Source organism: Trachemys scripta, chromosome 4 (assembly GCF_013100865.1).
Source record: "Trachemys scripta elegans isolate TJP31775 chromosome 4, CAS_Tse_1.0, whole genome shotgun sequence".
NCBI lineage: Eukaryota > Metazoa > Chordata > Testudines > Emydidae > Trachemys > Trachemys scripta.
In genome coordinates, this window is record NC_048301.1 from 46,561,039 (window position 1) to 46,577,276 (window position 16,238).

A 16,238-nucleotide genomic window follows, 5' to 3' on the forward strand; every position below is an offset into this window, starting at 1 on the left:
AGTTCTGTTGCAACAGAACTCCAACCAAAAAGTAAAATTGCCATGGCTATATCATCACTGCAGCACAATTTACAAACTTTACCACAGAATTCTTTCCTTTGTTGAATAAACTGGGCCAGAGTTCCTGTCCAGAGTACATGGTTTTATCATTAGCAGTAACGGGGAAAGAGGTGGAGTTTTTTACATTTATACTATAATGTTTTCTCTGTTTGTAAATAAAAACCTAAAACATACCGAAGGAAAGAAATTTGTGTGTGTGACCAATATCCATTTATATGAGGGGCACCTACACATGGGCATCAGCTAGATGAGGCACACACATCATCTATTTATATGGCCCTCATTACAAAAAAGTCAGATTGTACAGAATCTAAAGATTTCATTAAAAAAAAAAAAAAAAAAAAAAAAAAGCTTCTAGCCTCTCATGTCTGCAGAGATAACCTTCCAAAGGAAGGCAAAACAATGAATCTGCAGACGGCCTGAAACAACCACCACCCACTGGTGTTAATTCCCGTACCCCCTATTAATTTGAGTGTCAATTCCAACGTCCAACAGTTACATTTCACTGTTAACATTAGCTATTCTTTCATTTTAGTAGATGTAATGGAGGTAGGAGGTGGGAGTAAAGCCCATGATGCTTGGAATTGGGCGTTGCTGCAGGGAAGAACATGCAGAGTGAAAAACAGAGGACACATAAAGACAAAGAAAATGGACAGAAAAAGAAAAAGAAAAAGGAAGAAAACACAAATAGGTAAAAAGCGACAAAGATTCCTGTGGCACCTTATAGACCAACAGACGTATTGGAGCATAAGCTTTCGTGGGTGAATACCCACTTCATCAGACATGCATCTGAAGAAGTGGGTATTCACCCACGAAAGCTTATGCTCCAATACGTCTGTTGGTCTATAAGGTGCCACAGGAATCTTTGTCGCTTTTTACCTATTTGTGTTTTCTTCCTTTTTCTTTTTCTTTTTCTGTCCATTTTCTTTGTCTTTATGTGTCCTCTGTTTTTCACTCTGCATGTTCTTCCCTGCAGCAACGCCCAATTCCAAGCATCATGGGCTTTACTCCCACCTCCTACCTCCATTACATCTACTAAAATGAAAGAATAGCTAATGTTAACAGTGAAATGTAACTGTTGGACGTTGGAATTGACACTCAAATTAATAGGGGGTACGGGAATTAACACCAGTGGGTGGTGGTTGTTTCAGGCCGTCTGCAGATTCATTGTTTTGCCTTCCTTTGGAAGGTTATCTCTGCAGACATGAGAGGCTAGAAGCTTTTTTTTTTTTTTTTTTTTTTTTTTAATGAAATCTTTAGATTCTGTACAATCTGACTTTTTTGTAATGAGGGCCATATAAATAGATGATGTGTGTGCCTCATCTAGCTGATGCCCATGTGTAGGTGCCCCTCATATAAATGGATATTGGTCACACACACAAATTTCTTTCCTTCGGTATGTTTTAGGTTTTTATTTACAAACAGAGAAAACATTATAGTATAAATGTAAAAAACTCCACCTCTTTCCCCGTTACTGCTAATGATAAAACCATGTACTCTGGACAGGAACTCTGGCCCAGTTTATTCAACAAAGGAAAGAATTCTGTGGTAAAGTTTGTAAATTGTGCTGCAGTGATGATATAGCCATGGCAATTTTACTTTTTGGTTGGAGTTCTGTTGCAACAGAACTTAGCAACTCCCCCGTTTCCTTCAGTTGAATGGATCAACAATATGGTTGTAAATGCTTTAAAATACTACCAAGGTATTCCTTTAAATGTTATAGGCAGCAGCTTATTGTTTTCCTCCTTCCTTCCTTCCCCCTTCCCAACCTGTCAACTGGCTTAAAAACAAGACTAGAACCCGATAACCCTTAATTTAAAATGTTTCTCCAGTACCTATCAACTCTCTCAATATCATCTCTTTGCAACTCACAGCCTACCATTTGATTCATGCACAAGGCCTAAGCCAAAAAGAGAACCATCCAAACACACCTTAGAGCAGGGGTGGGCAAATTTTTTGGCCCGAGGGCCACATTGGGGTTGCAAAACTGGATGGAGGGCCGGGAAGGGAAGGCTGTGCCTCCCCAAACAGCCTGCCCCCCCCCCGCCCCCTATCCACCCCTTCCCACTTCCCACCCCCTGACTGCCCCCCTCAGAAGCCCCGACCCATCCAACCCCCCCTGCTCCTTATCCTCTAACTGCCCCCTCCCGGGACCCCCCACCCCTAACCGCCCCCTGCGTCCCCACCCCCTATCCAACCTCCCTGCTCCCAGTCCCCTGACTGCCCCAACCCCATCCACACCCCCACCCCCTGACAAGCCCCCTGGGACCCCACCCCCCATCCAACCCCCCCGTTCCCCATCCCCTGACTGCCTCCTGGGGCCCCTTGCCCCTTATACAACTCCCCGGCCTACTTACCAGGCAGAGCAGCATGTCTGGTTGCCATGCCAGCCGGAGCCATAAACGCTGCCGCTCTGTTCGGCAGGAGCGCACAGCTCCACCGCCCAGAGTGCTGCCCGCACGGCAGCGTGGCTCAGTGGGGGAGGGGCCGGAGGCTAGCCTCCCTGGCCGTGAAGGACAGTCCCACGGGCCGAATGTGGCCCGTGGGCAGTAGTTTGCCCACCTCTGCCTTAGAGTAATGGTACCTGGTGGAGACATGTGGAAATTGTTCCATTACTTGCAAATGAGAGTAATAGAAATCTAGGCATGTAAATAGTGGTTAAAAAAAAAGTAACCATGTAACCAATTAAAATGTTATCGGTTAAACACTTAACCGGGGAATTAGGAATGCTGGGGGTGCTGCAGCACCCCCATGTATTACATGGGACCCCGGCTGCTGGCTCCACGTGCCTGGGGCAGCAGTGGAGCTCTGGCTTGCAGCCAAATTTAATTGTTAACTGTTAACCAAAACTGATGAGAGTGATGCTTATTGGTTAACCGGTTAAACTTTTACATCCCTAGAAATTTCCCCTTCTCTCCCTCCCCTCCCCCCCCCCCCCCCCAAATCTGGGAGTTACAATTACCAACAGCTTCTGTCAGTTCATTCTTGACTGACTGCCTCCAAGTTTTTGTGTACTTCTCTCTTCAGCACACTCCCACCCTAACTCCCTTACACCCTGTGAACAAAGACTTTTGCCATCCATGATGGTTTTACAGACTGTGGGTTTAATCTTTTTGAGTGTGTTGTCAACTCTTTTGTGCCTTCCAATCTTTGGCATATATTTAACTTTTATTATTATAATGTGCTGTTTGACATTTATTTTCATATCTTAAAGCTTTTATTATCCCATTCTTTCATTTGGCTTTTTTAAAGGGACAGTGTCAACTTAACATCTAGACAATGTGACAAATGAGTTAGTAGTGTCAGAGACTACTGGCGGTTACTTGTTAAAGTGGTAGGTAAAAGCTTTTAAGATAGGCATGTGATTTTAAAGTAAACAATATCCCTTTAATCTGCTTGCTTTCGGGAGGTCTGGATGTTAATATCCATCTTTCTTTGGGGATGTAGATATTTGATCCTGGTTTGGGTTAGATTCTACTTTGATGATATGAAAATCTCAATACTGAGATACTTTCTAATAATGAGAGGTATTTTAAAGAACTATTTTTTGTTAATAATAATCCTATTTATTTAAAGTGTATTTTCTTGTCACTTGAGAAATAGAAAGCCCTAACAAAAAGCGTATTGGTTGTTGCAGACAAACTTCAAAGTGACAACAAACCTCTTTCATCAGGGCGGGGAAGAATACAGAATGCACATGATACATTTCAAATGTCTGCAGAAAAGCAACTTGAACTGAGACTTAGAGACTTTCTTTTGGACATTGAAGACAGAATCTATCAAGGAACACTGGGGGCAATTAAGGTATTACATTATAGTTTTTCATGGAAAGTAGCATTTCTAGGAACCAAACAGTGCTGCTCACTCTTTTGCCTGAACAAGAACTGTGCACAGTTCTTGATTTCATTTGAAATTCAAGTTTGGGGGGAGGGATAGCTCTTTGGTTTGAGCATTGGCTTGTTAAACCCAGGGGTTGTGAGTTCAATTCTTGAGGGGGCCACTTGGGGATCTGGGGCAAAATCAGTACTTGGTCCTGCTAGTGAAGGCAGGGGGCTGGACTCAATGATCTTTCAAGGTCCCTTCCAGTTCTAGGAGATGGGATATCTCCATTAATTTCTAATTTCTTAAACATGTACAATTATTGGCACAACCAGAAGTCTGCAAGCTCTCATTCATGTTTTCTGCAGGTTACAGACAGGCAATCTTGGAGAGCAGCCTTAGAAAATGGGCAGTATGAGCTACTAAATGAGGAAAACAAGGAAAATGGTATCATTAAAACTGTGAATGAGGATGCTGAAGAAATGGAAACAGATGATCAAGCCAAGTTTATTGTAAAAGACAGGTAAGAGCTGTGATTTAAATAGCAAATATCTTTTCTTTACCAATCTTGAAATGGTTGTTTTCTATGTGTGTTATGGGATTTTTGTGTAGGTTGACTTTTTGCACATCAACACCTTGCTAAACTAACTGCTATAATTTTTTATAAATTCTGTGAACCAACATTTTCTATATTAAAAATATTAGTGTTTTTAAGCAATGTATTAATGTCCAGTGAGCTATAGAACTTTGCTCTAGTATTTGCATGACCGTGTTTGTTACTTTGTATGTTTAAATAAAATAGGTCAAGAACTATGTTGCAAAATATACACCTGTATTTTATATCTTGCAACATATTTGATCTGTCTGACAGCCAACATCCAGACTTAATTTGCTGGGGAAAAAAGCTCAATAGAAAGGCTATATAAGCCTATGATTTAGTCAGGGGTATTTATAGTATAAGTCATGGACAGGTCACGGGCAATAAACAAAAATTCAGGGCCCCCGTGACCTGTCCATGACTTATACTATAAATACCCCTGACTAAATCTTGGGAGGCTGTAGGGGTGCCCCGGGGTCAGCGGCACCAGCCACCTGGGGCTACTAAACAGCTGCTGCTCTGGCTGCCTGGGGGGGACTGCTGCTTGGCAGACCCTAGGACCGCCTGAGCAGAGGCCGGTGCAGTTGGCCCTGGGGCTGCTCCAGCAGCGGCAGGTGTGGCTGTCCCTGGGGTCAGCCACACTGGCCGCTGCAGAAGTCAGAGTCACAGAAAGTCATGGAATCCATGACAGACACTGAGGTCTATGTACAATTAATGTTGCATCATTGTTCACCCTATCCCTCCCCCAACCCTTCACCAGATGAGCTGCATGTTTAACTTTTCTTCAGCAGTAGGAAGAAATTAACACAATGGCGCCCTGACCTTTATTAGAATCTTTGATATTGCTGCAATATAAATAATAAGTGAACTGATTTTTGTGAAATACAGTTCACTCTATTTAACACTAGTTGTGATCTACCTAAAGTAAATTGCAATTCAGTAAAAACAGAAAGGAAACCTCAAATTACATAATATTGCAACTATAAATGTATACATCTATTAATAGACTGTATACATGTAAGGATGAGGAAGAGGGACCTTTTCCTAAATCAGTTTCTCAACCTATGAAACTGGAGACATTGGTAGAAAACTTTTTATTGCCCCATTCTCAGATGGCTCATCTTCAGAATCCTTTTTGTAATTGTACACTAACTTAATGGTTTCAGAAACAAAATCTTTAATATATATCGTGTGCCCTGAAATAACATGGATATTTATAGCTTCATCCAGAGAGATTTATATTTTGTTAAACACTATACTTTTGTTCCGATTGATAAATCTCTGATCTGGAGAGAGCAAAGCTGTTCGTTCCAGATCAGAGATTTATCAAAGTTATTTGTGGACAGCTTCCTGAATCATATCTTGAGGTTGGGAGTTGGACAGTGTTGCAGTTAGAATGTATTTTTTCTTATCTATTTATCTTTATAGCATGTTGCTGAATTAGCAGTCAGACTAAATAGGATCCTAGTTTAAAACAGATGTCCAGTAATTGTTCACTCATTTCCTTTGTATCTTTGATAGGATCTGGGGATTTTCTGCTTCCTGAAAGCCATAATATTGAACTAGTCCTTTCATGTTTAATTTTCAAAAAACTGAAGTTTTAAGTACTCTTTATTGCCTGCACTCAGTTCTACTGCAGAAGCCTTTAATTCCACCATTGTTATTCATAATATTGACTCTTTTAATTAAATATTCTGGTTTGTGCGCCTCCAATAAAAGTCTTGTATACTAAAATAGAAACTTAAGGATTCTGGAGTCATGTGATGGAACCCTTTTGATGTTGGTCATTCCATCCAACTCTGAGCAAATGATGTCTCATAAGGGCCTAGGAGGCCAAGTAGTGCAGTATAAAGAAGCACGCAGTCTTCTTTCCTCTTTCAGGCTTTTTGGGCAACAAAGTATTAAAGGTACACATATGACTTCAAAATAGTGTTAGCAGCTTTTGAATATCAAAAAGAGCAGCAACAATAGAAAGCTTGCTTTGTTCATTCATCAGGAAATCAGATTTTAGTTTATCCTTCATTAGTGATGTTTAATCAACTGCTAACAAAAGTTATTTCTGTAAGAATTGCTCTTCTCCATTCTACTGCAAATTGAGTGAAAAACTTTTAACTATACACCTCTGCCCTGATATAACACGAATTCGGCTATAACGCGGTAAAGCAGCGCTCCAGGGGGGCGGGGCTGCACACTCCGGTGGATCAAAGCAAGTTCGTTATAACGCGGTTTCACCTATAACGCGGTAAGATTTTTTTTTGGCTCCCGAGGACAGCGTTATATTGGGGTAGAGGTGTATTTTAAAAAGAAAACTGAGTAACTGCTTTCTGTGTTTGAAATGTACTCTTACTTCTAGTTGGTGTTGGAATATCTTTCAAGCTCCTTTGTTTCACTACATTCAGTCCGATTCCAATTACTGAAGTCAGAATTCAGGGCAATGCACATTTTGAAGCTGCACTATCAGTTGTCTGCACTATCAGACTACAAATTTGGTACTCCTTCTTGGGAGAAAATGTATGCTTTCACTTAAACAAAATTGAAATGCTGACTTACTTTCCATTTCGCTCTTTATCATCTGCACTTACTGCAGCTTACTTGTCTGTTCAAACTGGCTTTTAAAAAAAATAAATGGGGGAGTGGGGGGAGATTACCAGGGAAGATAGTGGTTTTTGAGCAAGACACAAGTGGGAAATTGTTTTCTAATTCGCTTTAAGAAGATGATGATGTTGATGCTTCTGTCTGTTAAAGGTAGTTTTAAAACTCGTTAAGTTTGCAGTTATTACTGGTCAAGTGCAGGGGTTTTTGTTGTTTTCCCCGCCTCTAGAATTCTCTTTTTGTCAGTCTGATAGTTATATTCTCACAACAAACTTGAACTCCTGCTGACCCTACCATATGTATTCTACAATGGTATAGCTGATGGGGGGTGGGGGAAGGAGAGTTGGAGGTTAACACTTACAAATTCTTTGGGGGCCGTGATAGTTTAGGTGCTTTTTGTAGAGGCTTAAAGGTTCACTTCTGGTTATCACATCATTTAGAAAAAAACTGACTTCTGGAAATATTACAGTTAACAGTGAATTTTAATGAGGTAGAACTGCAGATGGTTACACTTGACTCAGACTCAAACCGATAAAAGGCCTAATGCTCTTATTATGGAAGCAATCCATTGTACCAAATGTAGAAAGCTTTCATCATATCTGCTAAGCCCCATCAGTATGATATGTTGTATGGGCTCTTCCTGAAAATGTGTGCAGATTGAAGACTGACTTGGTCTGTAAGTGACTCTACTCCATTTAGAGTCATTGCAACTTGTAATATTATGTCCCTCAAGACATAAATGGATTTGGGGGATATTTTTAGGCATTGTCTCTACTTTCAGCATGAATGGGCTATTTCTGCACATTGTAGTTCTTTTTATCTTTGGATTTTGTGGGGGCCTTTGTCTTAGGGTTTTTATTTTTTGTTAATTTTATGAATATGTGGGGAAGGGTCGTTATCCTGATGTTATGTAGTATAAATGTAAATATATAGTGATGGTGAGCAATTTTATTTTCACAGGGTGGAATTTTTGAAAGCAACTCAGTGATTTAGTAGTGCAAGTCCCAATGTAGACATTAAGGAATGTCTGAAAATTTCACCCTTGTATACTATAAATGGTTACGTTCTCGTATTTGGTTTGTTCTTTCTATATTGCTATACTGCAGTCTTAGAATAACTTATGCTATTTATTTGAAGGGGGATCCTAGTAAAACATTTTCCTACAACTGTCAGAGTTTTTGTGTGTGTCTGTGTGTGTGTGTGTGTGTGTGTGTATTACACTATTATATAATTCCTGGGGCCAATTCTTGTTACTTATGGTGTAGCATTTAGGGGCTCTTTAAAACAGTATTTTATAGCTGCATGTTCAGTATGTATTTGGTAAATGCACTACAGCTTGTGTGGGGTGAAGACAATGGAAACCCACAGGGATGCAAACAAATCTATATAATTTTTTAAAAGATTTTCATTAATATTTATCTCCTTTCTCAATATTGGATTTAAAATCCCATAAATCCTATCAACTTTTTAAAAATTTTAGACTTGTTGGATTAAAAACGGAAGCTCCAAGTACTGCATCAACAAATACGAGCACTCCGCAGCCAGTTAATAATGTGGTCCATTACTTGGCATCTGCACTGCTTCAGATAGAGCAAGGCATCGAGCGCAGGTTCCTCAAAGCACCACTTGGTAAGCATTTAATCTTGATATCATGTCTTCTTTTATGTATTAGATTTTTTGAAGAGAAACAGATTTTTTTTTCCTTTTCTTTTTCTTTCATGAAGTGTTTTGGTGATACTATACCAGGACAAAAGAACACATAACTAACACCTTTCCATGGACATTGTGAAAATAAAAATATTCAAGAAGTGGTTATTGCACAACAATAATTGCTATAAATCTGTGGAACATTGGGGAATGTTCAAGTTCCCCAAATTTTTTCTATAGTTTCTGCTCTTGGGCTATGTGGCCTTTAGTGTGTACTCTTGGGAATTTGAACAAAAAGCTTATAGTATAAAGTGTAGAACACCTTGGACAAGACAACTTGGTCCAAGTCTCAAGAGGTATGTGTCATCCAGTGGTACCTGGGGTAGCCCTCATGAAAATGCCAAAATCAGGACAGGCTGCAAAAGGGAGAGCAGAAAAACAGGTGGTTAACACTGAAGTTCAACTCACCAACCAGTCACAAACTGTACTTTTGATCCCCCACACTGGTTATCAAGAAGCTAAAAAAGAAATCACACAGCCCCCTTATTGCATTCCAGTACTCTGGCTCCCAGTCAGCACCTAGGTCCAGTACAGTGAGAAGTTTATTTAAAAAACTCTGCTCTTTATACAAAATGTTCTTCTGAACTCCAAAGGGCCAGCCACATTGCCAGGCCAATATTAGGTTGGATCTTACCCAAAATACCACACTGCCAGCCAATCCTTTAGCATCTAAAGCTAAAGGTTTATTCTAAAAGAGAGACCAAGAAGAGAGTTGTTAAATGATAAAGCTGTCAGATACATACAGAGACTTCAAAGTCCATATGTCAGGTTTTTAGCAGTATTTTGGGAGTTTGCTGGCTTGAAAGTCCCTCTGGAACACATCCACAGGATGGGTCATTCAGTCCTTTGTTGAGAACAGGGGTCCCCAACACAGTGCCCGCGGGGTATCTAAGTGTGCCCGCGTACTGGCCGGCGGACGAGCATCCGCCGAAATGCCACCGACAAGCAGCAGCATCCAGAGGTGTCGCCACCGAAATGCCGCCGATTTCTGGTGGCGATGCCTCTGGATGACGCTGCTTGTCGGCGGCCTTTCGGCAGATGCTCGTCCGCTGCCATGGTCCTCCGTGGCTCATCATCTGGCGCCCGCCAGACGAAAAAGGTTGGGGACCACTGGTTTAGAGCTTCAGTTTGTTACTCCAGAGGTAAGAAGCAGGAATGAAGACCAAACAGAGACAATGCAGCTGCCTTTCATAGTCTTTTGCCGTGTGGCTTGTTATTTCCTTTGTTCTAAACACAAGATACCCAGCACATGGCATGGAAAAGCCTTAGAGTTCTCTGTCTTTAGGCATACCACATGCCTTGCTGACTCATAAGGTGTATTTCCTGGTTCCTTTCAATGGGTTCATTGTACAGTTGAAGACCCTTGATGGGCCATTGACCAGGCTAGGCAGTGCTGATGCCAGTCTGTCTGGGGATATCCCCCAGATGCACAGCACAAGTCTGAAATACAGATATATCATACATATCTATAACTCACAATACAAAGGTGATACAAACATATAAACAAGATTATCATACTTGGCAAATCACAACTTTTTCACAGATACCTTACACAGCATATCTGATCAGATTCCTTGCTATTTTATAATATTGGTATAACTAATATTATAAACGGTCTGCCATATTCCATGTAGTGTCACAGCATGTACAGTATAAGTCTGTCGAGCACTGGTCCTTTTTTCCCCCTCTAACCTGCCTGAAAGTAACTAGGAGAGACCCCCTTTTTGTTGTTGTTGTTGTTATTGCTTTATCATACAGTCTTTTCCTTCTTCAGAGAACCCCTATTACATTAATTTATCCTCTAAATTGTTCCTTAGAAATTTTAGGAAAAAAAAACTGAAGTTCCTCGTTACTGAAATTATTAATCTAGAATACTTTTTAGTTCTGTGGCCTTTATGCTTGTAAGGACTTTTTTCCCAACATCAAGCATAATTTTGCTAAGTGTTTTGATCAAATCAAAAACTTTTTTTTTTTCCTTCAGTTTTTTCCATTCAATGTTACATTTTTTTGGTGTGTTTGAAAATTTTTTAAATCAACTGTATCTAAATTTTTAAACAAAACATGGTTTTGAAATGAAAAGTCAAAACATTTCATTTTGAAAATGTCAATAATTTTTTTTTTAATTTAGCCAAAACCACTTGTCAAATTTATGAATAGTTTTATTTGCCCTGAAACGGCATTTTTCAGCAAAAACTATCTTACTAAAAATTTTTCCTCGGCTTTAGTCCCATATACATTTGAGAGTCCACTTTATAAATTACTCAAATATTCTGTTTTCTTTGTTCACAGTTTTCCATAGTCCTAATGATTAGATTTTTGGGAGGGAACGGGGTAGGAATCGTGCTTTCATACAGGTTTGTTCTGTTGTCTTACAAAGAAATCTAATAGTGTTGTAGGATAGCTGGCTTGTCTAAGTGGCAGGCCTTAAATCTCATATGTCCTTACTTCTCCTTTCAAGACTCTGCCATATTACTTTAACTAAACAGGTATTGTTAAAGTGCTACAGACCCTGCATCACCCCAGTGTGGAACTGTTATGCCAATATATCTTATTCACATGCAGGGAAGGGGAATATATTATACTAATATAAGGCACCTTTATATTGGTATAATTTCATCCACACTGGGCAGGAGGGCGAGGGAAATTGTACTGCTTTAACTATACTGTTCTAACTATATTGCAGCAGAAAAACACACACTTCCCACCCCCAACTGAAATAGTTTATACTGGCATAAAAATTGTGTACACCAACCACTCTCACCGAATTCTGTATCAGTCTGCCTTGGCAAAGTGATGATATATTTTACTCCACAAGTTTTCTTGTCAGCCCCCAAGTCATAGGTATTTTTGGTCAGGTGGCTCTTATGCACAGAAAAAAGTCATTTTGTTGCAGTTACTTCATACATAAACCAAGTTAAGATATTCTAGAACAAAGCCTGCTCATTTTCTAAAGAATTCTAACCAGGAAAAAAAAGAAGAAAAAAGCTAACACTGCTTTAAGAAGATAAAACAAGACTGGTTTATAGGGCCAGGTCTAAAAGAATAAAGAGAAAATTCAATCAAATAACTAAGATTGAATTGTCATCACTTGAAAAGGTTGGTTATTTGAGCTCCATTTCAGCAGGCTTAATTAGTTTGATGGTAAAAATGCTGGAAGTCGTGGAGCTTTATGTACATGAGAGCTTCCTGGGGTAAACTTTTTGTAAGAATAGGACCCCTCCATTTTTCTGAAACAAACAAAAGTTACAGTAGAATCCCTTCACTTTTTTTGTCTTCCCTGTTGCCATTTCTTCATTCCATTTCCCTGCTTTTTTATCTTTTCCCTTTGTTTTAGTTCCTGTTCTCATTAGGAATTGGAGCCACATTTGAAAACCGTTTTTGCCCTTAGCTCAATTTCCACCTCTCCTACTCTCCCATCCATAGTGCTTTATGAGCACTGAAGGAACTTCAGAGTGAAATTTACTATGAGCACTGCCGGTTTTACTTCTTGCAGCCTCCAGGGTGTACAGTAGACAAAGGAAATCGGCACAGAGTTGAATGACCAGATGCTCAACTCTGTTCCTTTGTGTTCTATGTGTGCACCAGGCTGCAAAGAGAACTCTACCACTGATTATAGAAAGTTTCGATCCGAGGTATGCGTACAAGTGGAGCAGCAGAGAATGGCTGACAGAGTAACAGGTTTCAGAGTGGTATCTGTGTTAGTCTGTATCAGTAAAAACAATGAGGAGTCCTTGTGGCACCTTAGAGACTAACATTTATTTGGGCATAAGCTTTTGTGGGCTAAAACCCATTTCAGTAGATGCATGGAGTGGAAAATACAGAGGCAGGTATAAATACACAGAGTAACAAAATTCAAAGGGGAATTTAGGAAATGCAGGAAATATTACCATCTATAGGAGTCCTATTGGTATCCAGGAAGTGCTAGGCAGATTGCTAGTTAGTTGCTAATCTTTCAGTTTGGCAGCCAGATTAAACAACAAATTGGTTTTGAAGCTACACTGCATTATATATTGGCTGCAGTGCCGTGATGGGATTTGTACAAAAATTTGTTTTCTGTTATTGTTGGTCCTGCATAGGGACAAAATTAACCCAAGAATACTAGGGAGAATTCCAGTACCAGGGAAAGGTGGTGGTACCTTCTGTCGTACACAGTTGGGCTTGCACAAATTCTATATTGAAACATCTGAAAATGAAAGCTTTTACCTTTTTTTCCTGGCAATGGGTCTTTTGATGGAAGAAGTGGGGTTGTTAGTTTCTTGGATGCCTTTTTTTTTTTTTTTTTAAAGCACTCTTATATAGTGCTTTCTATCAGTAGATCTCACAGTGCTTTACAAAGGAGGTGAGTATCATCCCCATTTTATAGATGGGGAAATTCAAGCACAGAGTGGTGAAATGATTTGCCCAAAGTCATCCTGTAGGCTAGTGACAGAGCCAGGAATAGAAATCAGATCTCCTGAATCCCAGTCCAGTGCTCTGTCACTGGACCACACTGTCTCTCATAGAACTATAGAACTGCCTCTCAAATACAATCTAGTCATTATTTTTCTAGATTTCTATATGCAAGGCGTGACTCTAGTTCATTGGTTCCTAACCTTTTATTTTTGTTGTTGAAGCCTCTTTGTGATTGGTGGATAGGAGCTTTCACCTCCCCTTAGTCCTTTGCAAAATACATTGTTACAGTTCTATTACGCCATTCTTGTCTTTTTCTTCGAAGATTTTTGATATTTTTGTTTTGTTGTTCCCCTCCTTTCAACATGCAATATGCTGTACTGTTTTATACATCCCTCATCACCACACTATCTGAGCACACCTTCCATAGTACAGTAAGTGATATGACTAGCATCTGTCACATGTGGTTCATTCCCCAGACTCCTCCCCAAGGGAGAATTTTGTGTGCAGCGTAGGGGTTTGGTTTTTGTCTTTCAATGTATATCTTGCTATATGTGTGTTAAAATAGGCAAGGTCAAAGAAGTGTGCCTAGGGTCAAGTGTAGATAGTCTCTTGGTCTATCCAAGGCCATGATCAAGAGTCTTGATGTTTTTGGTCTTTTGGCCTTGAGATGAAAACCCTGTCTTTGCTTCTGGGACCTTGAAGTGAAAAAATTCTCTAAGTTGTATCTGTGCTTGGAGCAGAAGTTGGTAAGGTTTGTGATGCTTCACAGTCTCGGACCAGCCCCTGAGAAAGTTCTGTCTGATAAGCTTTCCCCTTATAGTAGAACAGTGGTTTTCAACTGTTAATTAAAAAGTTGTTTGAAATAACTTTACAAATTTAACATTAGGTGATGCAGAAGATAATAAAAGGAACCAATGGGGGTATAAAAAGAGGAAGAGGGAGGAAGACCAGTCTAGTCAGAAAGATGGTAAATTTTAAAAAATGTTCTGTATTTTTAAGAGTTAGAAAAAAACTGAAATATTTTATTGTCACTTTTTTTTTCTTGACATGTTGATAATTCTATAGTCACTTGCATAGAATGAGGGAGTAGAGCTCTGAAATCGTAAGACTGTTTGTTTCTTCCTGCCCATCTAAATGGTGCTTGAGGTAAAAACAAAAATAATTTTTAAGGGTAAAATGTTTTACTTTTTTGGCAGAGTCCGAAGGAACTACACTTGGTTTTGATGTAGGAATCTGCACAAGTTCATAGAAGCAAAACCTATTAGTTTATTCTTTATTGTCTGAGCAACATAAAAATCTACCACATATATGATTACATAGGAACCCTTCCTTGAAACTTTTTGAAATAGAAAATTGTTCCCTGAACACATTTACTGATGTGACAACATGGATTTATCAAACAAGTTATCTAGTGGAGTAGGACCTAATGGCCCCAGCTGAGATCGGGAGGTCCCACATTCACTCTGTAAAGACCTGGGAAAAGAATATCCTTTTTCCCCCAAAGAGTTGACAATCTGAATAGACAAAGGGTAGGAGGAAAAAGCATTATACTGCTACACAAAGGGAACTGAGACTCTATGATAAAAATGACTTAACTGTGGTCACACAAAATCTGTGGCAGAGCTGGGCATTGAACCCAGATCTCAAGTCCCTTTAACCACTGCTTTAATCACAAAAATAACCTTCCTCTCTGTTGAATTTTAAATAATAAATAGAGGTAGATTCAGATTTACCAAAACCTGAGGTCTTTTGCCCAGCTTCCCTAACCTAAACTCTTTCTGTCTCCTCGCTGGGTGGTGAGAGAGTCTCTTTCTATATTTGTCTAGTCATTGCAGGCCTTTAGTCTCTGCCTTTTCTCACAACCAGTGTCTAAACTGGAGTTGCGTGACAGTTTAACGTGACAGTTTAACATAGGCAGTGCTAGGAGGAGCCACACTTCAGTACCAGATTCTGGGTGGGAAGGAAGAAAGGGCCTTGGATGAAGAATACTTAATCTCAACATGGCCTATTAAATGATAGGTTAGGGTTGGGACTTCTCTCCCTGGGGAGAAGTTGGTTTGCCAGCAGCTGAATTGTAGACCATTCCTGTACCCATGTCGTGACTGGCAATGCAGGTGGCATGATCATGCACTTCAGTAGTGACATACTGGTTTTCCTCTGCTTACCCAGTTTTCCAGACTGCTTCTTTCAACACTCAGGAGGAGCTTGCTGCTTTTTTAGCAGCAATGTTAATCTTCATTATCAGAAAGCTATCGTTAGTCGACCCCCAACAGACGTAATTCTGGATAACCATACACATTGCCTTCCTTCCTGTTCTAGATTGTTGCCTAACAATTCTTCCATTAAGGCACTAGTCTAGACAGATCCACTTGTCTGTGTTGTCATATGACGCTTTGTAACAGTAGCGGGAAGGTCCTCTGATGATGTAGTTTGCATTAAGTTTCCAGAAAGCTTGTTGGTCATTTAAAATCTCAGGGCCAGATTCAGACCTTACCTCTACCACACCTGTAGGGAAGAAGCAGCCAAGTAGGACATAACTTTTTTCTGACCCACTCTGAACTCTTCCAAAAGCCACATAGTTTATAGGTCTTCCACAGAAAGAGTTGTAAAGGGGAACGTTGAAGGGCTTGGAATCAGTGGTATATCTGGGTGTGGGGTTTTTTGTTGTTGTTTTTTTTTAACATGAGTGCTGTCTATCTTGCTGATTCTCTCCTCTTCTTCCTGCAATACAGGACCATGCAACTTGTATTTACTTATTTTATTTCTTCAAATTTGGGGTGCATGATTTAGATTTTTTTTTAAATGAGAAAATGGTTATTGTATAAACATCAGTGCTGAGCAACTGCTGTAACTTTTTTTACTTCCTCCTTGACCTGTAAATATATTGGTTTAAAAAACAAGTATTTCCAGTTACTTTTCATTTATTTAGTGCCTGTGTGCTGGAGTATTTTCTTTCTTTTAGTTTAAGAATCTCTTGGATTTCAAAATTGACACCAAAGCAAGACACTTGACATGAATATTCACATCATGTGTTGACAACAGCTTAGTGTTAAAGGGTGAAATCCAAAGA

At 39.8% G+C, this 16,238-nt stretch overlaps 1 protein-coding gene across 1 annotated transcript in view; it reads left to right on the plus strand.

The window, feature by feature from the left end:
* The window catches only part of BAZ1A (bromodomain adjacent to zinc finger domain 1A), a gene marked incomplete in the record, with an annotated part of 107,828 nt that overhangs the window by 74,375 nt on the left and 17,215 nt on the right, over positions 1 to 16,238 (plus strand). The window contains 3 exon segments of the mRNA XM_034768643.1: positions 3,698 to 3,864; positions 4,248 to 4,402; positions 8,550 to 8,698. Coding sequence (XP_034624534.1) covers positions 3,698 to 3,864; positions 4,248 to 4,402; positions 8,550 to 8,698 — 471 coding nt within the window.